General features: G+C 53.1%; 1 protein-coding gene across 2 annotated transcripts in view; it reads right to left on the reverse strand.

Annotated features, from left to right (window-relative positions):
* Window positions 1-2632: 2632 nt before the first annotated feature.
* The window catches only part of CRTAC1 (cartilage acidic protein 1), a 137298-nt gene continuing 112938 nt past the window's right edge, over window positions 2633-26992 (reverse strand). For both annotated transcript variants that reach the window (XM_082631384.1, XM_082631383.1), the window contains 9 exons: window positions 25674-25819; window positions 22945-23081; window positions 19380-19462; window positions 18435-18535; window positions 17815-17983; window positions 7913-8058; window positions 6505-6547; window positions 3782-3925; window positions 2633-2958 (listed from right to left, as the gene is read on the reverse strand). In XM_082631384.1, coding sequence (XP_082487510.1) covers window positions 2927-2958; window positions 3782-3925; window positions 6505-6547; window positions 7913-8058; window positions 17815-17983; window positions 18435-18535; window positions 19380-19462; window positions 22945-23081; window positions 25674-25819 — 1001 coding nt within the window. In that variant the 3' untranslated portion in view covers window positions 2633-2926. The remainder of the gene's footprint in view (window positions 2959-3781; window positions 3926-6504; window positions 6548-7912; window positions 8059-17814; window positions 17984-18434; window positions 18536-19379; window positions 19463-22944; window positions 23082-25673; window positions 25820-26992) is intronic.

The following is a 26992-nucleotide window of genomic DNA, read 5'->3' on the forward strand; positions in this document are numbered from 1 at the left end:
GCACCGTGAGAGACGGTGCTTTTGTGTAACCAGCCAGCCAGCCCGAATGGAGAAGGGAGAGCACAGGCTGGGGACAGAATGCCCTGACAGAGTCCTTCCTCTGTCCCGTTCCAGCGGCATGCGTCTCGGTAAAACTGGGATGATTACAGCACTTTCCTCCGGGGATTGTTGTGAGGATTCAACAAGTTGATTCCTATCTAGTTTAGAGCCGACCCAGACATGCTGAGCTCACTAAATGGAAGCTATTATCATCATTTTAAGGAGTACATTCCTGGGAAGAGGAGCATTCTTGGGCAGAGTAAAAAATGGTATTATTATTATTTGGCTTTTCTTGAAAACTGGGAAGTTCTGGCCATGCTGGTCCATCTTCCTGCTCTGCTAGAGTGAGTAAGGGAGGCCCCCTTCAGCGGCTCCAGCTCCCCATTTGCATAATCCCTTCTAGCCCATTCCATTACTTGTCAGCCCCTGAAGGCATTTGCTATTTCTGTTACAAACTCAGGTCCAACAGAAGCCAACAAAGATGTCAGGAGCCTGAGTGGGGCTAGCAGACAAAGAAAAGACTGAATTGTCTGTGCTCAGAAGGGAAAGGCAAGGGTTTGGGCGCCCATGGGCCTCAGGGCAAGAGGAATTAGAAGAAAGAGTGAGCTTGAGCCTGGCTAGCTTGGGTGCGGCTCTGCACCCACCCATCCAGTGGCTGGTTCAGCACAGACCAGTAAACACACTGGACTGAGGCACTGGGCTTGGAAAGCCTGGGCTCCTGGCCCACCAGGGAGGTCTTGTTATTTGGGGGCAGGTGATGCTGAGTTGGTTCAGTACCTGCCTGTCCTCTGTATCTTCAGCCTCGTATTTCTTCCAACACAAGCATCTTGGGGGCAGGGAACTTGATGCCCTCATTGTCACAGTCCTCATGGGAGGGACCCAGTGCTTGTCACACGGGAGGGAGGTTCTCAATAAATGCTTGTTGAATAAATATATGAACGAATACAGAGAGCTAGCTTTCTGGTACAGCAATCCAAGAATTTAGCTAGACTTTTTAGAAAGCCTCTCTGAGTCCCATTCCCATCCCGTGCCCCGGGCTCCTCCATCTGGCTGGAGGAAGGCAAGATGGGGACAGCAACCATGTCACCTTCACTTACCATTGCACACCCAGAGCCTAGCTCAGTAGCTGGCACATAATAGGTGCTCAACCAATATTTGTTGAAAGACTGAATGAATGAAAGAATGAATCTAATGGAAAGCCTTCTTACCCTGGAGTCAGGATATTGTAGTTGTGCTCTTAGCAGCTGGAGGGATTTTGAACTCCTCTGGCCCCACCCACCAAGTAGGGTAAAACCACACAAATAGACCCAGTTATAAGAAACTCGGTGTGCAGGAATTCATGGTTATTGCTTATAAGGCATCCTCTGAAGTTTGCTGTCACCTCGGATCTCCTGATGTCCTTGTCAGGCTGTCACACTAGCTGTCTTATCCCCTATTTCTCGTGCTGTGTGTGCAGCCAATCAATGGACACTGTTATCTTGTTATTTACCATTGCATTTGGAACCATCGCCTCTGTGGGCTTTGGGTTTTACTTATCTCACTATCTTAGATCCACTTGTTCTTTTCTAAAAAGGCAGCATCTTCCAGAATGACGAGGGAATAGTCTGAATGGTGACAGCGCCGTCTGTTACCCCCCTGACAAGACGGGGTGGTGGCAGAGCGCTCCAGCTTTGGCTCGGGGACCAGCTGGCTCGTGACCTTGGGCAGATCACTTCATCTCTCTGAGCCTCATCTCTGGGGCCCTTTCAGATCTTTAATTCCATGTCAACACACAGGAGTGGGCTTCCCAGAAGTGGAGCGATTTTTAAGTGGGTGTACCTTTTCTGTGAAACTGTAGCTGTTTTTATTTTAAAACTTTTCATTTAAGCTCGTATTCCGAGTGTAAAAACAGCACTAGCTATGAGGAATTAATAGTTTGTGATTTATGGGGCATATTATTATTATATCAGAAAATGGTAGTTTTTTTTGTTAAGTATATTTTTTAAAGGCTTGGTGCATTCTTAAGTGTGATTTTATTATATCTTGGGGCACCTTTTCTCCCCATAAAGAATGGATCTGTGATTTATAACGCACCTTCACTACTGAAGCTTATCATGAAAGTATTCTAAGGTGTTACATCATTCCCACAGGTGAAGCTTCCAGGAGCTTCCAGGTTTCCAAGAATATTGCAGGGGAGACCAAATTGCAAGCTTCTTTCTAGAAATCAGGGTAACCTGACACTAGCCATGCCTATGTCCAGCCACATATTAAGGGGGTCTTAGAAAGGAAAGGGCCCTTAGGTTCAACTCTCCTGTCATTTAGATGACGGAAACTGAGGCCCAGAGTGGAGAAGTGACTTCCTCAGAGCACTCCATGTCTGTCCCTTGCTCATCCCACATCCCTTACCTGGTCCAAACCCCAGTCCCTGACACGTGAACACTGATGCACAAACCCAACCACTGCTTATGCCTGGGGCAGACACTATCTCTATCTCATAAGTTGCTTTCAAAGGGCCATGTGATGGAAGAGCTGCTGCTAATTCAGCATTCCAACCAGCTCTACTTGCCTCAGACACATTTTTTTTTTCCACTAGCTAGACACTAATACCCAGCAGAGAGTTTATTGGCATGATTTCTCCAGAAAGAGGCTGGAAGACTTCTCAAGTTCAAACTTTAACATTTTTATCAAGAGTCCCAAAGGGCCACCCTTTCCCTCTCCCATCATGACCACCAACCCCAATATGGCTTTCTCTACCACGGGCAGTCAGGGCCCACAGAGCAGAAACAGCATAGGCCAAACCAGCAGACATGCGGCACATAATCAACTGAGCAAGGAACTTCCTGGGAGCCATCTTTGTTAAGGGCAAAATAAGCCGCTCATAACACTGGAGGATACACAAAAGACAGGACTATCTTGATTCTTCTGAAGGAGTGAGGGAGGCTGGATGGGGTAAAAAACATGTTCTCAGAAAGCATGCAAAGAAAGGCTTCACAAACAACTAAGGTGACACAAATATCTCCCAAACTTCCCTTTTCAAAGATGGCCACCCCCACGGTCCATTCAGAGGGAGCGCGCAGCAGAATGTACTGGGCGTGGAGAGAGAGACAGGCAGTGGGAGAGATTTAGTTTGCCACAAAGGTTGTTAGTTTTGTTTTTGTTTTTTCCTTTATTGATGGAATTTAAAGTGCATATAACTGAAGGCAAAGTCCAAGGCCTAGAGAAAGAGATGAGGCCCGAGAGAGAGGCTCAGAGATTCTAAAGGCGGCAGAAGGATACCCACCTAAAAAGGCCACTTGAGCTGCAAAAAGCATGGGGCAGAGAAATAGAAAATGGGAAAAAGAGAAAGGGGGTGGGTGTGGGTGGTGGGTGTGGGGAAGCGTTTGGGAGGAAGAAGACAAACAGCAGTTCAGAAATTCAGACAAAGGTGAGTAGTAGGAGTTAGTCTATATCCCAGGTAGGAAAAGGTGGGCTGAACTTAACGTAGGAACATTAGTTTTAGGAAATGTGAGAAGGGGAGAAACAAGAAGAGCAATAGCCTCTGGCCAGGACACAGCACCCCAGGGGCCCTTCAGATGATGGCAGTAGTGGTAGGGCTTTTCCAAGCCTCTGTTATGGTCTTCCTTGGAGACCCCACGAGGGTCTAGGGAGACTCCCTCCAGCCAGGGGAAGGCAGGGGCTGGGGACCTGGATCTGGGGCCTCCCAGAGCTCTCCAGTAGAAGGCAGTTCCCTTTGCTACTGGACCATGGTGGGGGCTCCACTCACCCACACAGGCTGTGCCGTCCTCGTTGGGCTCGTAGCCCCGACTGCATCTCTTGTTGGTCCGGCACCTGTAGCTTCCATAAGTGTTAACACACACAGGCTTGTCTCGAGGGCACACGAATGGGAACTGGATGCATTCGTTGGTGTCTGAAAGGCAAGGGGAGCCACTCACTGGGGGCGGTGGGCAGTGGATCCTTGCTCAGGCTCTGCTGCCCACCCCTCCCCTGCTGTGACCTTGGGCATGTCCTTTCTTCTCTCTGGGCCTCAACTTTCTTGCTTCAGTCCCCTTGGCTGGCTCCTCCTGTACTTGACCTCTACACATGGAGGGCATTCAGGCTCGGTCCGGGGTCTTCTCTTCCATCTACCACACTTTCTCTTGGTGGTCCCTTCGTATATAGATGATTCCAGACTTTCCAACTCCAGCCATGACCTCTCCCTGGGGCTCCAGACTTGTAAATCTGTCTACCATGCATCTCAAGCTTACTGGGTCCAAATGGAACTCTAGATCCCCCCTGGCCCTCAAGCACCTTCTGCCCCCTGTTCCCATCTTCCCCAACTCAATCAACGCCACTGTCAGTCACTTGGCTGCTCAAGCAGACATTGGAGTGATCCCCGATTCCTCTGGTTGCCTTACCTCTGCAGGCAATTTAACAACAGATCCTGTCAGCTCTGCGCCCGTAGTACCTCTCCCATTTGGCCACCTCCTTCTCACTCCTCTGCCACCAGCCTGTCCCCAACCACCAGCAGCTCTTGCCTAGATTTCTGCGGCTGCCTCCCTCCTGGCCTCCTGCCTTCCCCCCTCCCTCCAATTCTATCTGCAATTCAGCAACCAGGTGATCTTTTGAAAATGTGAACCACATGTTTTTTACCCCATCCAGCCTCCCTCACTCCTTCAGAAGAATCAAGATAGTCCTGTCTTTTGTGTATCCTCCAGTGTCATGAGCGGCTTATTTTGCCCTTAACAAAGATGGCTCCCAGGTGGTTCCTTGCTCAGTTGATTATGTGTCCCATGTCTGCTGGTTTGGCCTATACTCTCCTGCTTAACTGCAAAGGGCCCTGAGAACAAAGTCCAGACACCTTTCTAGGGCCTCAAGACCCTTCTTAACTTGGCGTTTGGCTCGTCCATCCTCTCCTGGCACACTGGCCTTCCTGTCCCTTTGACACACCAAGCCTTTTACCTGTATCCTGGTCTTTGCTCCCGCCCTTCCCTCTGCCAGGAAAGCTCCTCCCTCCAGTCTTTCTGTGCCTGGACCCTTCTCATCCTTCAGGTCTCAGCTCAAAGGTCCTCTCCCTGTCCATGCCATCTAGAAGAGTCTTCAGAGAGCACCTTGCTTGAAGGTTTCTTAACTCATCTCGTCCAGCGTTTGGGTCACATGTTTGTGGCCTGTCTCCCAGACTAGAGCGGACGCCCCTCCAGGGCAGGTGCTTGGTGTGCACCCCCAGCTCCCTGCGCGGGGCGCTATGTAGGATGCACACAGATGTCTGCTGGTTGGTGAAAGGAAGCAGCGGCTGCACTGGAGATGTCATGGCGTCTGCCCGGCACATGGGGAAGGTGCTGGAATTTCTGTGTATGTGCACTGTCTGTTTAGAGTGGCTACAGAGGGGACGTGAAGAGTAGAGGGGACTAATTTCCTCCTCAAGCCCCCCTTCCAGCCATCCTCCTCCACTTCTCACTTGTGGTCCTTTGCCCACGCAGCACCCTCCACTGGAACACTTTCTCCCCTCTGCAGGGCGAACCCCTCACCGCCCTTCAGGTCTCAACTCACACCTTACTTTCTCTGGGACACCTTCTTGGACCCTCCCTAGACTGGTTTAAGACCCCACCTTTGTGCTCCCACAGTCCCCTCCCCTCCCCCACCCCAGCCTTGCTCAGGCTGTGTGGTCATCACTGTTTACTTTTGTGCCCCTCCCATTGGCTCTAAGCTCCAAGAGGGCAGGGACTGCGTCCTTCTTGTTTACTCTCACATTTCAGTAGTAAACGCATTCACCTGGGGCTGATGAGTATCTGCAGAGGGGACTTGGGAAGAAAGCTGCCTGAGCATCTGAAGGGCAGGTGGAATCTTTGGCCTGACCCCTCGTTGCTGGTCACTGGGATGGAAGACATTGGGTTGAAGACCTTCTGGGTGCTGAGCCTCTAGGCTGCCCCTTGCCCACTCCAGACCCTCTGGGGACTTTTAGAAGGTCCCTGGACCCTCATAGAGCTGCCTCACGGAGCCTGGCCGTGCTGGTTACCTGCCTGCCAGCACTGCACAAGGCTGCAATTTCCCTTTTGTACTGTGACCACATGCTACACTCTGGTTTGCTCCAGTGCCCCCCAGCCATGCCCACCCTTGCTCACCGACCCCCTTGCTTGCTGCTCTGTTGGAAGGAGGATGCATGCCCGCCCTAGCCACCACGGCCCCCTGGGAGCCAGGCCTCCCTGGGAGCTCTGTCCAGGTGGTTGTGTGTCTGCTCCCCATGCTCATTCTGTCTGTATGCATGGCAGGGAAGCACTGCCAATTCCCAGAGCTGCAGTGATTCAGCCTGCTGGTCACTACCATCACTCCCACCTTGCCGAGTCACTTGGCGGTTGTCTTGGCATCTGAAGCCTCAGGGACAAACAACACATTCGCCTCCTCACCCTTCCGCCCCTTGTCTGCAACCTGAGCCTTGCCAGGGCCCAGGCAGACATTCCCCAGTGAGAGTCCGGCCTCTGCCTTGTCCCCTGGTACCGGCAGGCAACTCACCCACGCAATGGCCATTTTCCTGCTGGGAGAATCCTTGGCCGCACTGCAAGGTAGGCAGAAGCAGAGACACTAGTGAGTGGAGAAGATCCCATCTCAGGTCCCCTCCTAGTTACAGCCGCAGAGCAGCTGTCACCCTGACCCCAGCATGAGGGCTGCTCTTAGCTCTGCGCCTGGGAGATCCCCTCCCTGCCAGGCCCCTTGTCTTGCATTGAGAATAGGAAACTGGGCAGGGAGGCCACGAACAGATCCATGCAAACTCCTGCTCACTCCCCTTGCATGGGATCCACACACCTGCACTGGGACACCTAACAGAGTCTGTCCCTCCTGTGGCATCACCCTGAGACAGGCCGGGTCTCAGGAAGGCAAAGTGTACAGAGGGGTGGAGAAGCTTTTAGAGGTGCCTGCTCGCTCCCTGCACCCCCTTCTCTGAGAACCTTCCCCACTCACAAGGGGTGGGTGCCTGCAAGCCAGGCCGTCCCCCACCTCTGGGCAGGGCTGGCTGGACAAGAGGTGGACATCCCAGCAGGAGGAGGGACTCAAAGGCTTTGCGGCTAGAAGCTGAACTAAGTGTGGCTGAGAAAGAGATTCTGGCGCCTGGTCACGCCGGGCTGTGGAGGCTTTGCTGTGTCTATGTGGAGGTCTCAGAGACAGTAGGCTGGTGGCTGGAGGCGACCAGTCCCCGGGGTGGCCAGGGACTCGAAACGGCCAACACTTAACACAAGACAGAAATGTTGACTGCTGGAAAAGACAAATGATGGGGTGCTGGTGCGGCTTCCTGGGGAAGGATAATGCTCCCCCCCGAGCCAATGCACTAATGACAAACGTCTTTGAGCTCCTGGGGCCACTGAGCTGCCATGGCTCTCGCCCTGAGCATCCCTTGCAGTTTGTGAGCTCCTCTAGAACCCGCCCTGTAAGCCCCCTCTTCTGTGTGAGTTTAAGTGGGCCCCTGTTATCTACAATGGCGTGATCCTCTCCAGAGAGTAGTCCAGAGCTCTTCCCCGAGGAGCCCCCCGAGACCCTGCCCCACCCTCAGAAGCAACAGCTTTGTCAGAAGCTTTGGAAAGAACCAGAAGTGAAGCAGGAGACCTGGGGCCAACTGTTAACTCTGCTCACAAATGGCTGTGCGGTTTTGGTGGGTTCTCTTTCTTGGTCTTGGTTTTCATTCTCTATAAAATGGGTGAAAAATGCTTGCCCTTCCAATACGCCAGGATTTCTGCAAGGAGCAGAAGAGATGTGGGTGTGACACTGGCGTGCAAACTACGCATGGAGGGGTCACTATGAAGCCTGCCCTTTGCTAAGAAGATTTCCATCATTCTAGAAACAAAGTCTGCAGATTCCTGGGAATCCAGCTTCAGCCCATGGGTGGGGCTTGCTTTTCTGGCTCTGAGGCCCAGATGCCTTTGCTTACCTCCAGGGGGGCCGCGTCCCGAAGTCTGTCCTCATCCCGCGGGTAGGGAATCTCCAGCACCGAGTTCAACTCCGTGCTGGCCACGTTCTGGCTGGCCATCTTGCCATCGGGCCATGTCACCTCCACGCTGCTGGCCTCATCCTTCCCTATGGGATGAAAGGAGAAAGGATCAGCTGCAGAGCAGGGGGCGGGGAGGGATTCTCCACAAAAGTATCATCATTCATTTATTCATTCATCTAATAAAAAATATGAATTGGGGGCTTCCCTGGTGGCGCAGTGGTTGAGAGTCCGCCTGCTGATGCAGGGGACACGGGTTCGAGCCCTGGTCTGGGAAGATCCCACATGCCGCGGAGCAACTAGGCCCATGAGCCACAGTTACTGAGCCTGCGCGTCTGGAGCCTGTGCTCGGCAACAAGAGAGGCCACGACAGTGAGAGGCCCACGCACCACGATGAAGAGTGGCCACCACTTGCCACAACTGGAGAAAGTCCTTGCACAGAAATGAAGACCCAACACAGCAAAAATAAATAAATTAATTAAAATCAGTTGATGATAATCTAGTGAGCTTTCCAAAAAAAAAAAAAATATGAATTGAACACTGTTCGAAGTGCTGGGGAAATAGTGAACAAGGCAGATGAGGTCCTGCTCTTTTAGAACAATGCTGTCCAGGACAACTTCAGCAGCGATGGCGACGTTCTCTATCTGCTCTGTCTGCTCTGGTAGCTGCTGGCCATGGCTGCTAAGCACTTGAAGTGGCGTGATAAGGAACTGAATTTTTTTTTTTTTTTTTTTTTTTTTTTTTTTGCGGTACGCGGGCCTCTCACTGCTGTGGCCTCTCCCGTTGTGGAGCACAGGCTCCGGACGCGCAGGCTCAGCGGCCATGGCTCACGGGCCTACCCGCTCCGCGGCATGTGGGATCTTCACGGACTGGGGCACGAACCCGTGTCCCCTGCATTGGCAGGTGGACTCTCAACCACTGCGCCACCAGGGAAGCCCGGAACTGAATTTTAAATTCAATTTAATTTTAACTAACTGACTTGAAATGGCCACACATGGCTAGTGGCTACCATACTGGACAGCACATTTCTAGAACTTATATTCTAGTGGATTTTGGAGGGAAGAGAGTAAAGTCTGGTGGTAAACATGTTGACTTTGGAGTCCTGGGTTCAGATCTTGGCTGTACCACTTACCGAGCATGCTGGGAAGGACATGGCGGGGGGTGGGCATCTGGAAGACCTGGGGACAAATCTCAGCTTTACATCTGACTTGCTGTGTAATCTCAGGCGTGTTGCATTTATTCGTATTCGCATTTATATTGGATGTTTATAGTCTGCTAGGGGCCGTCACTGGGAATAACCCTCTTTTTAGGGAGCTTCCACTCTAGTGGGGATAGACAGGCACACAGATGAACAAATAATTCCAGATATTGACAAGCTCTGGGAGGAAAACAAAAATAGGGTGATGGGATAAAAAGGAAGTAAGAGTAGGCTGGGGGCTTTTCTAGTCAGGGTGGTGAGGGATAGGCTCCTGGGGAGAAAGCATTTGAGCCGAGCTCTAAATAAAAGCTGAGGTGACAAAGAACCAAAAGGCAGAGAAAGACCGTTCTACAAAGCTGAGATGTTTACAAAAACTAACGGTGGTGCAACTCAGAGAACATTCATGGTGAATCCATCTGCGCACATCCTTAAAGTGACGTGTTACATCACTGGCAGGAAGCAGGCTGGAAAGATTTGTCAGGTGTTTAGGCATCGTCAAAGCCGGCCCCAGCTCCCTGATTAAGGCAACAGGCCCATCACCGAGAAAAGGTCAGGCAAATGGTGACAGACTGGGGTGGAGAGGAGTGGGGGATGGGCCTCACCTGCTGGGAGGGCCCTTTCTCCAATCAGTCACCTGGGAAAGAGGGCAGTGCTCAGCACATGTAGGAGGGAGGCTGCAGCCCCCTCGTCAGTCGTCGCCCACCAGGGCTGACCAGACGTGGGCTTGGTGCTCGGGGGTCCACCAATCCATACGCTCCCCCAAGCATCATTCGTAGGCTGAGAAAATGATGTCACCCACATGTGTGTGCTACTTTCCCCTTAATGCATATAGACACCGTTAGAAAACAAGTGCAACTGGAAAGTGCTGTCAAATTTATAGCAGCTTTTGGTCACTGCTGTCCACCAGTGGATTTTACAATGATCGCTGCTATGGGGGTCGAGGGTGGTCTGTGAAACATTTTCATGTATGAAAGCGGTTCCCATATTTTAGAAAAGGGTTGAAGCGACGTCTAGACTTTGTGGGGAATCTATGTACAGACGCCTCTGTGCAGAGGTCTGCTCTGGGGTGGGAGCTAAGACAGGATGGCGTGGAAGGACTCAGCTGCATCTGTCTCCCCGAGTCCCGGTGCGTCAGTCTGGGGCTTCCAGAAGAAGGTGCACCTTGACAAGCCACATCATCCACTTCCTGAGTGTCCCTGTGTTTGGTTCTCTTTTGCTCCCTCCAACCCAAGGCCTCCAGAGAAGTCTCTTTGTAGCGTTCCAGCCTCGGGCTGCTGTGAATTATAGAGGGCAGGGACCAGCTGCTACCATCCGGAAGTGTCAAAGGTGAGTAGCCCCTGCCCCTGTGCCCGCGATGGGGCAGCGGCACCAGAGAGAGGCTCCTGGAGCAGAGACTCGCACACAGTGCAGAGACCCGAAGACGCGGTGCAGCTTCTCTTCCTGCGGAGGCTCTCCCCTTCCAGGCCTGGCCTTGCTGGCTCTGGGGTTGACTTTATTAAGCCAGAAAACATTTCTCATAAACTCCTACTGCCCTGCTCCCTCCTTCCACAGTAATTCATTTCGGGGAAGGAGGTGAAAATAGGATTGGGGAGGCATCAACTGCCCCCTTTTACTGTTTTTTATTATTTATTTATTTATTATTTTTTTTTGCGGTACGCGGGCCTCTCACTGTTGCGGCCTCTCCCGTTGCGGAGCACAGGCTCCGGACGCGCAGGCTCAGCGGCCATGGCTCACGGGCCCAGCCACTCCACGGCATGTGGGATCTTCCCGGACCGGGGCACGAACCCACGTCCCCTGCATCGGCAGGCGGACTCTCAACCACTACGCCACCAGGGAAGCCCCTCTTTTACTGTTTTGAAGCAGTCTCTTGAGGTTTAAGAGATGTGGCATTTTTAGGGTGTTCAGCACCCAAATTAAATGGCAGATGTAAAAAGTAAACAGTTTTCTACTAAAAAAAAAAGGAGACAAAGAAGAGCAAATGTTTCTCACCTAAGCCAACAGAACAGCTACATGAATACATTTTCCAGCCTGACAGAAGTGCCAGAAATAACTCAAAAGAGTCGCCGAATATTCATAGACAATCACGAATTTACATCCTGCCTCTGAATCTTGCTTCCTCCCTTCCTCCAGACCCAGGGAGGGGCAGGACTAGGAGATAAGTCAGCCGTGGGGGGAGCACATCTCAGTAGGACTCCCTCCTTTGTCACTGATTATTTTGCCGACTTGGGTCCTTAGTTTCCTCATCTGTAAGAAGGGAGCTCTACCCCATCCAGGAAGGACAGTTCTTCCTTGGAATGTCAGCCCTGCCCCGGCTGATTTTGACCCTCGGCATCCCCATCCTCATCATCTCTTAGACATGGGGGGGGCGCCCTGCAGTTCCCAAAGGGCTTTTGCTTGTTGGCAATACTGCTAGAGAGTATGCACCCCAAACTGTACCAGGTGATTCTCAGTGTTAGGGCATTGGATCCTCATGGCAGTCCCATGAGAAGGTACTAGTTTTATAATTTCCATTTTAGAGCCAAGGGAGATGAAACTTGGAGAGGTGAAGGGAATTGCTCACAGTTACCCAGAGAGGGAGTGTCGGATCCCAAAGCCCGTACCTGCTAAACCCTTGTTCTACTGCCCACCCGACCCCAATGACCAGCCCACCATGGGCCAAGCATCATGCAGGGATCTGGGATTTAGCAGGAAGGACAAAGACCCAGGCCCCATCCTGGAGGAGCTGAGCCCCATGAGGGCAATGAACACAGTGATTATGTTATAATACACTGGGAAAGTGCACCCATAGTACTGGTACCACTTGGTGAGACAGGTGGGTGTTAGAAGTCATTTCGCTGGAGGATTCAGGAGGAACAAGAGCTTGTGAGGCAGAGAAGGGAAGGAAGGGGCATTCCAGGCAGAGGGCACAGCACTGGCAAGAGTACAGAGGTATGAAAAGGGCATGTGTGTTGAAGATCAGGGAGAAGCTCAAAGTGGAAGAAGCAGGGTGTGAGCCTGTGTGTTAGGTGGGGTGTGTGGGAGAGGAGACAGGGCAGGGGGTGGTGTGGGGAGGGACTTTGGAGCCCTCACATGTGTGGCTGGCTTGAATCCTCCCAATTACTCTGAGAGGGAGAGTTTATCCCCACTTCCCGGATGTAGACACCGAGGCTTGGCAAGATGCAGTGATCTGCAGGTGTCTGAGCTAGGACTGGAACCCAGGCTCCTGCCCCCAGGTCCGGCTGTTCCCTCTGCCCCAGAATTCTCAAGTCTTCACGCAGCTGCCCAAGCAAGGGGGCCTTTAAGCTGGCCAGACTGCGGGGCCAGTGTGTCAGGGAGCTGGGTCGTGAGCAGAGGAGGGCCCATTAAGAGCAGCAGGGAGTCGCCTCTGGTAGCTTTTAAAGGACAAAGGCCAAGGAGGCACAGAGAATCGCGCTTTTCAGAAGCATTACAAGCAAAACAGATGGTGGGAATACAGTTGGGGGAAGATTTTTGCACTTTAATAAAGCGATTTTTATGTGGGCCACTGAATTTTCCTTCCCTAAATGAGCACCAACCGGCTTGGAGGCAGCTCTGAGTCACTTGCAAACCATCAGCTGAAAGGAAGGAGGGGTGTATGTGCAGGGGCTGGGGGTGCCATCAAAGCCTGGGGTGGGCTGGCCCAGTGGGTGAGCCCCCGACGGGGGGCTGGTGGGGCAAGGAGATTACTGGCGCTTGTTTTCACTTACTGGGTTTGGTAGAGCTGCCTCAGCTCTGTGCTCTCTCGGAGCCAGAGAGCCTGGGTGTGGGATACATGCGGTGGGTGTGCAGGGCTGGGACGTCGGTTCAGAGCAACCGGGGTCCAGTGGGACACTCAACAAGGGCTGTGAGCAGAAACGCTGATTTATGAGCCTGGCGGGCCATCTGCACCGGGGTGGTGGGGGGAGCAGGGGGAGGCCAGGGCAGGGTGGAGGGTGCAGCGAACAAGGCCAGGGGCTCCCCTGAGCGGGGGCGCGTGGAATGGTTCTATAAAATGAAGCTGAGAGCCCTTTGCACAACGGAGTGGGCCTGCTGGGAACCCCCCGGAAGAATGCAGCACAGCGAGGTCCCTGAGTTTTCATTGTGTGATTCGATGCAGTCTGGACCCTCGGGGTGCACAGTGAGGGTCTGAGAAGCTGAGTCCTCTAACCACAGCTCAGTGCTGACCAAGCAAAGGCCTGCAGAGCTGGGAGGCGTTCCTTCTCCAGCCACCGAGAGATGAGCTGGCCAAGCACGTGGGGAAGAGAAGGGTCCGGGAGGCTGGCTGCTGAGAGGCACACGTGTGCACCCACACACATGTCCACGGACAAGCCGCTCACCGCACCTTGCTGCAAAGTCAGGAGGCAGGGGGTGGTTTTGGAGGGAGGAAGGAGCAGGGTCAGAGGGGGTGAGCAGGGGCGTCGCAGGTGCTGGAAGGGGGGCTTCCTGCAGCTCTGGGCCCTTCCCTCACAGCCTCCGGCCGCATCTCCTTCTTAGGCATGCAGACGTCAAGGCAGCCCTTTCTGCATTCCTGTTCTGGACCTGCCCCTTCTCAGCCCAAATACCACAAAACAAACTGTTCAGGATTGGAAACCATCAAACTGTCCATCCGTAGGGGACTTGCTAAATAAATTGTGAATGTGGCCACACAATAAAATACTGTGCAGCACTAAAGGAAGACAAAGGAGATATGCACAGACTTGGAGTGATGTCCAGGATATACCGTTAAGAGAGAGAGAGAAAAAAGGAAGTCTGGGAATAATAGGGAGAGTATAATAATTTCTGTTAAAAAAGATTCCAAGGCATATTTATCTATAAATGTGCTCCTGTGTATTTTGCGTGCAATAAAATCATATCAAAAGTGTGGAACTGGGAAGAGGCCACCCTGGAACACTATATTTGAATCTGCTCCCTGTCCCTTCCCCTCTGCATTCCTAATCCCCTCATCCTGTTCTGCATTTTCTTTTTTCATAGCACTTAACATCTAACATTTTATATATTTACCTAGTTGTTACGTTTATTAGGTGTCATACGTTACTCCTCCTTCCACGAGAATGTAAGGTTACCCATGGTAAGGCTCTTTGTCTAGTTAGTTTTTGGCACAGAGTAGGTGCTCAGTAAGTGAGTAGAGACTAAATGAATCAAATGACACTGGTGGAGGGTGAAGAGGGAACGTTTCCTTTTTTTTTTTTTTTTTTTGCGGTACGCGGGCCTCTCACTGTTGTGGCCTCTCCCGTTGCGGAGCACAGGCTTCGGACACGCAGGCTCAGCGGCCATGGCTCACGGGCCCAGCCGCTCCGTGGCATGTGGGGTCTTCCCGGACCGGGGCACGAACCCGCGTCCCCTGCATCGGCAGGCGGACTCCCAACCACTGCGCCACCAGGGAAGCCCCAGAACGTTTCCTTTGTGCTTAATATTCCAAACATCGTGGCGAGATTATGGGTTATTTTTACTTTCTTTTTTTAATGATGTTATATTTTCTAATTTTCCTATAACCAATATGCATTCTTCCTGCAGTCAGAAAAACATTAAAGCCTCCTAATATGACTTTATTACGTGCAAAGCACACAGGAGCACATTTATAGATAACTGTGCCCTGTGAGTGGCTCCCGGGCTCCTTCGTGGCCCTGCCCTCCCACAGCAAAGCCTGGCTTTGGCTTTCCTGGCTCCGCAGCTCCCTCTGTTCCGCCCGCCCTCTCCACCTGGCTCTGGGTGCCCCTGACAGTTTGGCCCTGACCTCCCTTTCCAGACTCCGCTCCCACCAGACCTTTCCTACTCTGTGGACACAGTGAATACTCCCACCTCTGGCCTTTTTTCAAACTAGCCCAGCCCCTGGATGCTCTCCTCAGCTCCCATCCACACCTTGCAAATTCCCACCATCCTTCTAGACCTAGTTCAAGGCCCACTTCCTTGGGAAAACTGCTCAGAGCAGAGAGAATTTCTCCCATCTCAGTCCTCACAGCCACTGGGCCAGTACGACGGCGCATCCAAATCTGCTTGTAACGAGAGCCCTGTGTCCCTCTGCCTCTTTCACAACCGTGAGCCTGGAGGGCAGGGAGCATTTCTTTGTTTCATCTGTCTCTTTGCCACGTCTCTCTGCGTCTCTTGGTCTCCCCTGGTCCCCGTCTCCGTCTGTCTCCCTGCTGTTCTCTCTCTTTCCTCAATCCTTCCTTCCATCTGGCCTTCCCATCGGCTCCCTCTCTTCCTGCCCCACTGCTGGCCCTCCATCAATCAGGAAGGCCTGTGCTGTGCTAGATCCATGAAGTTTCTTCCCGATGTGGGGGCCTTGGAGCTGCAGGGATGGAGCCACCTGCCCCTCGCTGTGTCCCCGGCTGCTGGCCCTGCTGCCTGCTGAGTGGCCTCAGGGAATCTCACTGCCAGGCCCAAGGCTGACCCACTGGGGCCGGTCTCCAAGAGCAGCCTTCCTTCTGCGCCTCTCTGGGAGTGGATCCGGCAACAGGGGAGGCTGCAGGGGACCCGTGGAGCAGTTTGAACCAGAGCTCAGACCCAGAACAAATCCCACAGCCTTGCAAAACAGCAAGGCTTGGCAGTCAGGGCAGTCAGGGACTCCCAAGCAGGAGCAGGATCCGTATCCCTAAGCAGGGGAGGCAGACTGTTGTGAAGAGGCATGGAGGCTCTTGGGCCCCTGTGATCCCACCAGATGACCCGGCTGAGGCTGCCCAGCTGAAGAAGCAGATCTGTTCTCTTGGCGGGGACAGATACTGGCCAGAGAAGAGACCCAGTAAGACCTATAATACACGTCTCAAAATAGCAGAGGCAGCTCATGGGATGTGTGGAAGGAGAAACCAGCCCCCGTCCTGGCCTCACCATTGATTTTCTTTGTGAGCCTCAACTTCCTTATCTGTACAATGGGGTGTGGGTTGATATCCAAGCCAGATAACTGGATAAACATCCTACCTATGAGACCGTGGCAGTCACCGTGGCGTGGATGGCCTCACTTGGGTCATCTGGTAACTGAGGGGTCATGGATGTCCAGTAAGGAAGAGGCAGAGCAGGAGGACCTTGGCTGGCTGTGCACAGAGCAGCTATGGGAGGTCTGGCAGTCAAGTCACAGTGGTTAAGACCTCAGACTGCGGTGTCCAAGGAGGTGGGATCCAAATCCAGATCTCCCTACTTTCTGGAGGTGTGATTTAGAGCAGGTTACTTAACCTCAGCCTCAGTTTCCTGACCTGTAAAATGGGGCTTATGATTCTTAATTCATCTTGCTGTGGTGAGAATGGGATAAGGTATCTTAGGCAGAGCACCTGTAGATTCGTGCAACTATCACCACAATCAAAACACAGAACTGCTCTGCCGCCACAAAGACCTCACTGGGGCTATCCCTTTAAATTCACACCCACCCCTCTCTTTTTCACCATTTCTAGCTCCCAGCAACTACTGATCTATTTTCCATCTCTATAATTTTGTCATTTCGAGAATATTATATAAATGGACTCAACAGCATGTGACTTTCCGAGATTGGCCTTTTTTTTCCCACTCATCGTAATGCCCATGAGAGCTATCCAAGTTGCTGTGTGTATCAATAGTTTATTCCTTTTGATTGTTGAGTAATAGTCCATGGTGTGGATGGACCACAGCTTGTTAAACCATTAACCTTTTGAAGGACATCAAGGTCGTTACCAGTTTGGGCTATTACAGATAAAGCTACTATGAACGATCATGAATAGTTTTTTGTGTGGACATGAGTTTTCATTCATCTGGGATAAATGCCCAGGAGTGCAATTGCTGGGTCTTATAATAGTTATATAGTTTAGTTTTTGTCTTAAAAGAAACTGCCAAACCATCTTCTGGAGTAGCTGTATCAGGAACGAACGAGAGATCCAGTTTTTCCACTTCCTTGCCAGCATTTGGTTTTGTCACTATTTTTTACTTTAGCTGTTCTAATAGGTGTATAGTGATATTTTATTAACACCACAGGTATACTGTATATCTGGTTATGTTATATATATGTATGCACACATATATATAATATACATATATGTGCATATAGATATATATACATACGTATGTGTGTATATATATATAAAATGCTAGTCTTTTATGTGTATATATATATATATATATATACACACACACACACACACACACAAACATGCACGCACACACACACACACACACACACATAAAAGACTAGCATTTTTTTAATACCACCCCCAGCCAAGAACCAATTTTCACCCTCTCGGGGGTGACATCACTCCCACTGATCATGCATGCTTTCCCCAAGCCTTCTAGCCAAGAGAAGGCACCAGGGGTTTGGTGAGACATTTTAATCACTGAACCGACACCCAAGCGGCCAGGGAAGCAGATGGTTTGGATAGGTTTGGTGCAGGCCATTGTTTGAAGAACAAGGCCATAGCCTTGGACAAATGGAGGATTAAATACTCTGACCCCAAGGTGAACTAATTCGACAGAGGCACCAGGATGCGGACCCCAGCAAGGAGTGGGGCATGAAAGCCTCCCTCCTGAGCTCAGGTTCACTTCAAACCAGGGTTGCCTCCAATAGCTGGTGTCACAGTAACGTGGTATCTAGAAGATGCTCAGGCTGTGAGCCCTGCATCTCGCCGGGATTTGGGATGCAGTTTCAGCACCCACTGTCCCGCCAATAGTTCACTTGCGCACTCCCACCACTGCCCCCCACTGAGCCCTGACTCACCCAAGCCAAAGTGTGCCACGGGCTCCATCTCGCACAGGTAGCCTGAGCCCCCGTCGATGATCCTCAGGTGGGCCCCACTCTTCTTGGTGTAGAGCACAACCTTAGCCCCCCTGGCGAAGGCCCCAAACCGGGTTCGCGGCACCACCCGCAGCCAGTTGTTGCTGAAGCCCTGCAGGGAGGGAGGAAGGCAGGCCCGGGCGTCAGCGGGGTGGGCAGAAGGAACAGGGAGGGAGGGTCAGAGGGAGAGAAGGAGAAAGAAGGGGACAAGAAAAGGGGCAGAGGAAAGAGAGGAGGAGGGAGCCGGGCAGGGAGGGTGAGCAAGGCAGACAGACTGGCTGAAGTTTGCAAAGAGCAGCCCTGGAAAAGAGGAGGGAAAGCCAGTAGACTCGGGGAAAACAGTTTTTGGAGGAGTGTCAGTGGAAGGCTGAGGGGCAAAGGGCTTCTGGGAGGCAGCTCTTCTTGGGAGTTCACTGTGCTGCAGGGAATTTGCTTCCTCCAGGGCCCGGGATGTCTATTTCCTGCCCCGCTGGTCAAGCAAGCATCCCGGGCTCCTTTGCCCTCATCCAGCCCAGGCTCAGCACGTTGGGCTGGGCCCCGTGGGTCCCCAGGTCCAGGCACACCTGATTCCCCCGGAAGACGGACAGCGGCTGAGCCATGGACTCTCCGTGGGACAAGATGAGGTCCAGCATCCCGTCTCCATCGAAGTCTGTCACTACACCGCCTGCAACAGCACAGATTTCACTCTGTCCATCGGCCAGGAGACCCACAGGGGTGGGGGGGCTCCTGACCAGTGCCAGGTCCACGCCCTGAGTGTGGGAGGAAAGAGCACAGCGCTGGGGATCGAAGACTGGAGCTTGAAGCTCCTCTCCTTTCCCGTGGCCGCTCATTCACGGAAGAGGGGGTCCATTTCCTCCCCCTGGACTTTTGAAGGAAAGCATGGGTGCAAATAATTCAGACTCTGAGGGCTGCTTTCTGGTCTTTTATACACGCCCTGTATATTTGCACGGTTTTTGTCAGTTTATCGGGTGTTTGCGTATACCTGGTCTCCTTTTGGTCCTCACTACAACCCAGAGACGTGAGGAGGGCAGATGCAATTATCCCCGTTCTATGGGTGTGGCGAACAAGATCCAGAAGATGAAGTACCTTTTCCCAGACCACAGGCGAGGCAATGGCAGGGCCGAGTCTTGGGACTCCTGACCCAGTGCTCTCTCTCTGACACCAGGCTGAGTGCCAGGAGGGGTGAGACGACAGGACGCCCAGCCACTCCTTTGCCTCTCCTCCCGGCAGAGCATTACCAGAGATGCTACTGCCCGTGGAATCCCACGCCTCTGACCCCGCGGCCCTGGGACTGGGAGAACGGACCGTCCCCTCCTCTGCTTCCTGCCTGGCACTCCCAGGGCCTCCGCCCCCACTCTCACCCCTGCCCCAGGATCTCAGCCCTCAGAGAGGCAGGGATAGGATGAGCCCTGCTGTGGGACTGGCTGCACCACCCTCCCGCCCTCCTCCCAGGCTAAGGGCAGCACTGAGACAGGGGAAAGCAGGCCAGAGCCCTCAGGTGCCCTCACCTGTGCCCCGGCCCTCAGGCTCCAAGGCATCGCCAGGATTGAGCTCCTCGATGAGGGGGTCGCCGTGTTCCCTGCGGATGATGCTGCGGGACAGGAGACAGGCTGTTCATGGATGAGAACATGTTGGCAAAGCCCCAGGGGCTCCCTGGACCTCGAGGCCCACTAGCTCCATTCTCCAGCCCCTGAGCACCGAGACCCTGCTGCACGTGGGCTGCCACCTGCATGCCGACAGAGCCACTCTGCTCACAGACCCTGCCTTCGCCTTTCTTGGGTTTTAATTCACGTTGGTAAATATTGATTTTCCCTTCTCTAATGGATGAATTATAGACAGCCTGGGGAAGGGCAGTTGATGGATGGAGAAGGGGCAGGGATGCAACTACCTTCAACTGACCTTCACTTTCCTTCAAGCGGCCCTGGGTTTCTGAGTTCTGAATGCTACGCAGGGTTCCACCCCTACTCCAGTGCCACCTCCTCTAAGCCCTCCCCGATCGTCCTGCTAGAAGCAATGCCTTCCTGCTCTGCCTTTGTCACTTTCCTGGCCTTTATCACTTTCTGCCTTGTGTTGAAGCTCTATATGAATGCATCTTATCTCCTCAGCTAGACTGCGAACTCTTTGCAGCCTGGGACCATGTATTATTACTCTTCTTTGTATCTCCCGCAGCATCTAACACAGTGCCTGGCTCTCAGGAAGCTCCAGACATGTCCATGGGGTGCATGGAAGAATGCAGAGACAAAAGGGAAGAAAGGGTCCCTTTGGGCTGCTAGGGTTTTGTCTGTTTTGAACTCTGAATCATGGTAATATTTGCTGTAGAAAAGTCCACTGTGAAAGTCCTGTTCTTTCTGCACATTGAACTGAACGCTGATGATGGCCTTGAGCTTTCCTCTCTAATTTTTCTCACTGGGTAGATTCTCGCAGCCTTGGGCGCTCTGTCCTGGCTGTGTGGAGCAATCCTGGGGCTGGGGTGGGGAGAAAGGACCAGGAAGGATCTGTATCGCTCTCCCCTTACGTTGCAAGTGGGGCTGTCACTTAAATCACAGTCACCAGAGGGCTGTGCTGTGGCCCATGCTTTCTTTCAGGAGGGAGCCAGGGTCCCCCGAGCTGGAGCTTCTGGTGGCTGGATGGCAGAGGGTGCTGGCAGGACTGCAAGGTGTCTGCAGGGTTGAGCACACGCCCTGGGAGGTGTCCTCTGTCCGCGCGGGGCGTCTGTGCTGAGCACATCCACGTGTGCAGTCTGGGCAGTGAGCAGCATGCCCGGCAGTGCTTTTGTGCGTGTGCACACCTGCTGGAGGTGTGTGTCCGCCTCGGCCTGCAGCATCCACAGTCCCTTCAACCACTCGTGTCCTGCAACCTCTGTCACGGCTGGGCAGAGACATCCCTGGGTTCAGGTGACAATGGAGTTAGGGGTTTCTAAGGCTAAAGCCCAGAAGTTCCAGGGCAGAGCTGGGCAAGCTCACCCAGATTTGGGCAACCAGGGCAGGCTTCTCGGAGGAAAGGTCAACAAAGCTGAAACCAGAATGATGAGTGAGTCTGTGTCACTCAGAAGCGAGAGAGAGGCAGATGGTGTGGGCAGCCTGAGGGGTCCAGGCCTGGTACAGCCCAGAACCGAAAGCTTGGGGTGTCTGGTGCTTAGGTGTAAACTGGGGAGTGGAGAGTGACAAGGCTGGGGACAAAGCCAGCCTGTGGGATGTATCAAAGAGAAGGTAGTGGGGAGCTTCTAAGGGGTTTAAGTGGAAGAGGGGTGTGGTCAGATCCGCATTTTCAACAGCTTGCTCTGCAGGACTGGACACAGGGCGGCAGCTAGAGAAGAGGGAGTGTGAAGGGTGGAGCCGTGGGAACAGATCAAGGCACGTTTAGATGTGCAAGTGGTGTTACCACACACGTCCTGCCTGGCCTGGGACAGTCCCTGCTCACTCCTGTCATCCCGCCGTTGTTAACAGGGCCTCTGCACTCTTGTTAAGCATCTGGAGTGGGTGATGAGTTCCCTGGTTTCCCAGGCATCACTGAAGGGCCGGCAGACTCACACACACCGAGGCTTTGCATCCCTGGTGACTCCTACAAGGAGCCCACCAAGTTTCCTTCGGTGACACGTGACAAGCCCACTTGGTATGGGGCAGGTAGGGGCTCAACTTCCAGAGTTGCCAGCTGAGTGGTGGCCCCAGCTGTAGCCCCTACACTCTCTGCTGCGAACTCCAGACCCAGCCATCTGCCACAGGGACTCGGGGCACAGCCATGGAACTGGTAAGTGGCTTCCACTGACGCTGTGCTGAAACAAACACACTAACCCATAGGGTGACCATGTGGTGACCCTGTCCGCAGACAGCCCGGGGCCTGCCCTTGGGGTGGCGGGAGGGAGGCTGGGAGGTTTGACAGAGGCCAGACAGGCAGAGGAGATGCCTGGGTGCCCGGGCCACAGAGACTCCTTGGTGCTCCAGGCCCTGGCGAGTGACACTTTATTAGCCAGAGAAGGAAAGCAGTGTCTCTGTTAACGAGCAATTGATCTCCCACAATTAATCTGGAAGTTGTGAAAAAGCTTTTTGCAAGGCACCTAATTAGCAAATCTGGTGTCTTCAGGGGGTGATTACAGCTGGTCGGGATTGATGCTTTGTTAATAATTATATTTTAAAACACGCTTAGTCACAGCTCTCGCCTTTTATTAATAGTTGAGGGCCCTTCTGGAGGAGGGGATGGGGGCCTTGGGGAACTGAGCAGGTGATCTGGCCCACCCTCCTCTTGCCACCTGGTGCTGAGGTCCATTAGCATGTTTTAGGCCAGGAACCAGGGCCACATGTGTCCTGAGGTTTGTTCCCCAACAGCAGTTCTCAAACTTTGGTGTGATAAGAATCACCTGATGCCTAGTGTACGTGTTAAAAAGACAGATTCCTGGGCCTCAGCCCCTGAGATTCTGGTTCAGGAGATCCAGGGTGGGCCCAGGGATTCTGTACTTTAAATAAACACTCTGGGTGGTTCTGACGCCAATGGTCTCTGGACCCCAATTAGAGAACAATCGAACCTTTCCTCCCTTCATGCAGCGCTCAGTTGCCTCCCTTCTTGTCTACCGTTCCCTCATCCACCATTAATTGTCTCGTTCAGCATTTCCCAAAGGATGTTTTGCAGAGCACCAATCCCAAGAGGAAAATCTCTGAAAGAAGCATCTTGTAGTGAAATGTATTTGGAATACTCCATCCACCTCTTGGAAAGTAAAAACACTCATGGTCATGGTAAAGGCTCTGAGAAGTCCTGTAGTGAATACACCTGCCTGTCTTTGCTTCATCCAGATGCACCCAAACAGATTTGGCTCTGGAACCCCTTTGGGTGGTAGAGTGGAGCCTGGCTTCTAGGCACACTTTGTGCACGTCCCCCTGACCATTTCCCCCCCAACAGCAGGAGGCCCGGGATTCCCCGCCTCACCCTTCCATCCCCCATTCTCTCAGCCTCTTGCTCAATCCCTGTCCTTCCAGCTTCTAATGCTCCTTCATCAGGGGACCTTCCTCCTTCCTCCCCTTGGAGCTCCCTGACCCACACCCACGAAGGCTGAGTAGCCATGAGCCAGGCTGAAGCATCTACCGGAAGAGACGGTTGGCTGAGGAGCTGCGGTGGGCGAAGTTGTTGAAGAAGATCTCCAGCTCCTGGTCATTGTCAAAGTCAGCAGCGATGACTGTGCGGACAGGCGAGGGCATGGAGAACTTGGGTGAGGCGATGTCCTGGGAGGAGAGAGGGCTGCAGGTCAGCGGACAGATGCGTGGGGCAATGGGGGTGGCCTAGAGGCCCACTCTCCCCACCCCCGTGTGTGTGCGTGCGCTCAAAGATAAAAGCCTGACCTAGCACGTCCTCTATCACCTTCCCTGTAAGGGCCCTAGGTATGCTGTGTTTAGGATCACATAAAGTTCAGGCTGCTTGTAGGAGAACAAGGAGGTAAGAGGAACAGTCCTAATTCACACCGGTGAAGCACCTTGCTGTTCCCCGGTCCGGACCACATGGGGCCCTCCCATCAGTCACTTGGGGCGGGGCTGATGTGAGCACTCCCATTTTACAGGTGAGGTAACTGAGTCCTGGAGAGGAAGGGGAATTGCCCACTGTCATAGCTAATGAGTGGGGGCCATCGCCAGGGCTCCGATTCCAGATGCTATGCCCTTCCTAGTACGTGCCCTTTGTCCTCTGCAGTGAGAGGCGGAGGCTGGGAGGACACTGGGCAGTGCTGTGCATTTAAATCCAGGCTTCTCTGCAGACTAGCTGTGTGGTCTCAGGCAGGTTACTTAACCACTCAGATCTCACCTTCCTCATTGGTAACATGGGGATAAATAATAGCTGCCCAGGTTGTGAGCACTGCATGTAAAGCGCTTGGCACAGAGTGGGCACCAGATGGATCCCTGGCAGTCTGTCCTGGCCTTGCCCATATCAGCCTCATGAAAGGTGGCAGAGGTGGCCTTTAGCTGTGTTTTTGCTGCCTTTATTACCTTACTTTGTTTCTTGGGAGTCTTTTGATTTTTTTTTTGAGACATTTGCCTTGGGGGGTTGCAGTATCAGATACCTCTGCCCAGGGCTCACGAGGAGACCCCAGACCCAGGACAGCCCAGCAGGGGCTTCAGAGTGCTGAGAGGGCCTTGGTGGACCTGGCAAAGTGTCCCACCTATGGAACTTGCCTTTGAAATAGAAGAGCTGTGGAGGGTGACCTTTTGTTTCTCAGTAGAATATCCATTCCGGGTGGGTTTGTCCCTTAAAGACCCAGGAGCCTGTCTAAGTCCCAGGGTCCACGTGGAGAGAATTGGGAAGGGCACAGTTGGGGTTTCTGGGAGCGGTTCTCTGCCCTGGCCCTGCCCCTGGGCCTCCTACTTCAGGCCCTCTCCCCTGGCCACAGGAATGAGCTGCCCACTCTGGGTTGCCCAGGGGAATAGGCTGTCCCCAACAACGCAGTGATGAAGCTGATTGGGAGCCTGGCCCGTTGTCCAGGGTGGGCTGAAGAGGGCCTTGAGAGCCGGTAACAAAGAGACCTCAGGATCTCGAAGTTGTTATTATTCTAATGGAAACCTACATAGGCCCCTTGGGGTTGCCCCACTGGAGGCCTGGGCTTCCAAGATAATGTATGTAAGATGCTTAGCACAGTTCCTGGCACACAGAAGGCACTTGATAAATGGGGTCTCTATTATTATTATTATTATTATTATTATTATTATTGCTCCTGTGAGCTCTGGGGCTGGGTTATCAGAAGAGTTAGTTGACATCTGGGGCTGGATTATTCCAGCCAGTGCATTGTAGGATGTTTAGCAGCACGTCTGTCCTCTGCACACTAGATGCCAGTAGCACCTTCTATCCCATTTGTAACCAAGAATGTCCCCAGACATTGTCAAATGTCCTGGGGTAGGGACAAAATCACCCTTGGTTGAGAACCTGGGTTAGAAGAAAAAGCTGAATAAAGATGGAAATCATCCAGGATCCCAGGAGCAGCTGCTTTCTGTTCAGGATGTACCTCTTTTTTACTCAGAGAGCCTGGGTCTCAAGCCTCTGTAGGGAATGAGTGGCTGGCCCTGAGCACCCCAAGATGGCTGCCTACAGGGGAGGGGCTTGTGGTAGTCCCCCAGACATAAGGTCCCTGGTGACTCCCCTGGGACCATCAAGCTTCTGGCAAATGCCACCACTTTCTTGCTTCCTCAGGGGCTTTTGGCAAGACCAGGTACCTCCAGAAGCACCCTGACTCCCGGAGGTCAGCTCTAACCATGCTCTCCATCACCCTCCTGAGAAAGGCCCAGACTCAAGTTCATTAGGCTGGTGGTACATCCCTTACTGTCACCAAACAGTCTTTCTGAAGAATTCTTGGTGTCACAGACTGTTGATAGCTCAGGGAGGGGGCACAGAGAGGGGTTCAAGGTTACCTTGTCCCCCACCTGCCATTTGTCCAGAAGGGGCAACTGTTGGGAGCTCTGTGGCCTCAACCTCCCCTGTCCCCCCAGCCCCACTGTGCCCTGGGCCTGAGCCTCAATTTGAAAAGCTCAGGCCCAGGCTATGGGAACAATGCTCCTGATCCAGAGAGAGAAGCCCACCTCACTGGGCCTTTGCCCTGCTGCCGTGCACCTTGGGAGGCTGCTCTCTCTCCTCTGCCAATGCTGTGCTCTGGGCACTACAGACATCACAGCAGCCCAGGCAGGAGCCCATGGTCCCCCAGATGTTACCTTCCTTGTGGCCACCCCGCCCCCAGGCTCTGCAGAGCCACAAGCCCCTACTCAGCCTGGTGGGAGGCACAGGCGGGGCTGCATCCCCAAGATGACAAAGAGGGGAGCGAGGCAGAGGCTCCTTCTTACCCGAAAGTGCACCTTCCCATGGGCGCTCATCTGCAGATACAGGCGGTGGGGGCCGTTCCAGTTGCCATAGACGATGTCCACTTTGCCATCACGGTTGAAGTCGGCCAGGGCGACACCTCGCCCGTGCTGGTGGGGGTCATCCACACCTGGGGAGGAAAGGCAGGCGCCCTCAGGGCAGCGCCCCCTGCAGGCTCCACAAACACTCACCTTGCCAGGGCCCCGTGAAGAGCAGCAAGGGAGGGTGAGCCTCATCCTGTCCCGATCTCTCCACAGGGGCAGAAGGTGGGAAGCCACCTGGCTGCAGAGAGAACCAGAGACTTGCCTTCAAGCTGCACTTGCCCAGAAAGTACTATTTTTACTTGGTTTTGGGGCAGCATGGGTTGGGGGAAGGAGACTTGTGGAGATTCTGGAGGACTAAAGCCCTCCCCAGCCACCCCTGACACTGGGATATGTTAAGTTGATCATCACTCTTTTGCTCAAATTTCAGTGCTTCCCCAGTACTCTTGGGTCAAGTTCAAATTCCTGCCCGGTGAGCACAAGGCCCCTGCCCACCTTATCTGGTCTTTAACTGGTACCACTCTTCCCCCTTCTGCATAAGCACCGCCACCCGGGGTTCTTTTTGTTTCTCAAATGACCCAAGCTCTTTCCAGCTTCTGGGCTTTTGCTCAAGCTGGTCTCTCCTTCTGGAACACTCTTGCCATGGCTCTTGGTTACTTGCCTCCTTGTTTTTCTTCTGCTCCCAGCTGTAATGTCACCTCCTCAAGGAAGCCTTCCCTGACCACTCCCATGAAAATAAGCCCCTCCCTCCCACCCTGCTATTCATCCTGACAGCCTCCCATTCTCCTCCATTGAGCTGATCACACGTGCAGTTATGTTCCTTTGTGGGGTCCAGTTTTCCTACTAGACCTTACACTCCATGAGGTGAGGGTCTATCTTCTTGTTCACCTGTGTTCCCACAGAGTCTATCTCAGTGCCTGTGGTGACCTGGTATTTTTCTGTAAATACTTGCTGAATGAATGAAGAGACGTAAATAATTTGACAGAAGGCGACCAGGGACTTCGGTGACAGCAGAGAAAATACAACACCATGACTGAGCAACGCACAGTGTGCCTTGTGAGATCTGGGAAGAAAGCTTGTGGGTCCAGTGTCACCTGTTTGTGCTGTCCCTGCATCTACCAGTGGCCAGTGGGACTGAGCTGATCCTGGGGAGAGGAAGGAGGGTGGCTTTGCCCGGAGGGATGGGCTGACCTCCTGGTTGCCCAAGGCAGACATGATCCTTCAGGTCAAGTGCAGAGCTGACAGGCAGTGGAGGCCAGCTC

Source organism: Mesoplodon mirus (assembly GCF_964341445.2).
Source record: "Mesoplodon mirus genome assembly, chromosome: 2".
Lineage (NCBI taxonomy): Eukaryota > Metazoa > Chordata > Mammalia > Artiodactyla > Ziphiidae > Mesoplodon > Mesoplodon mirus.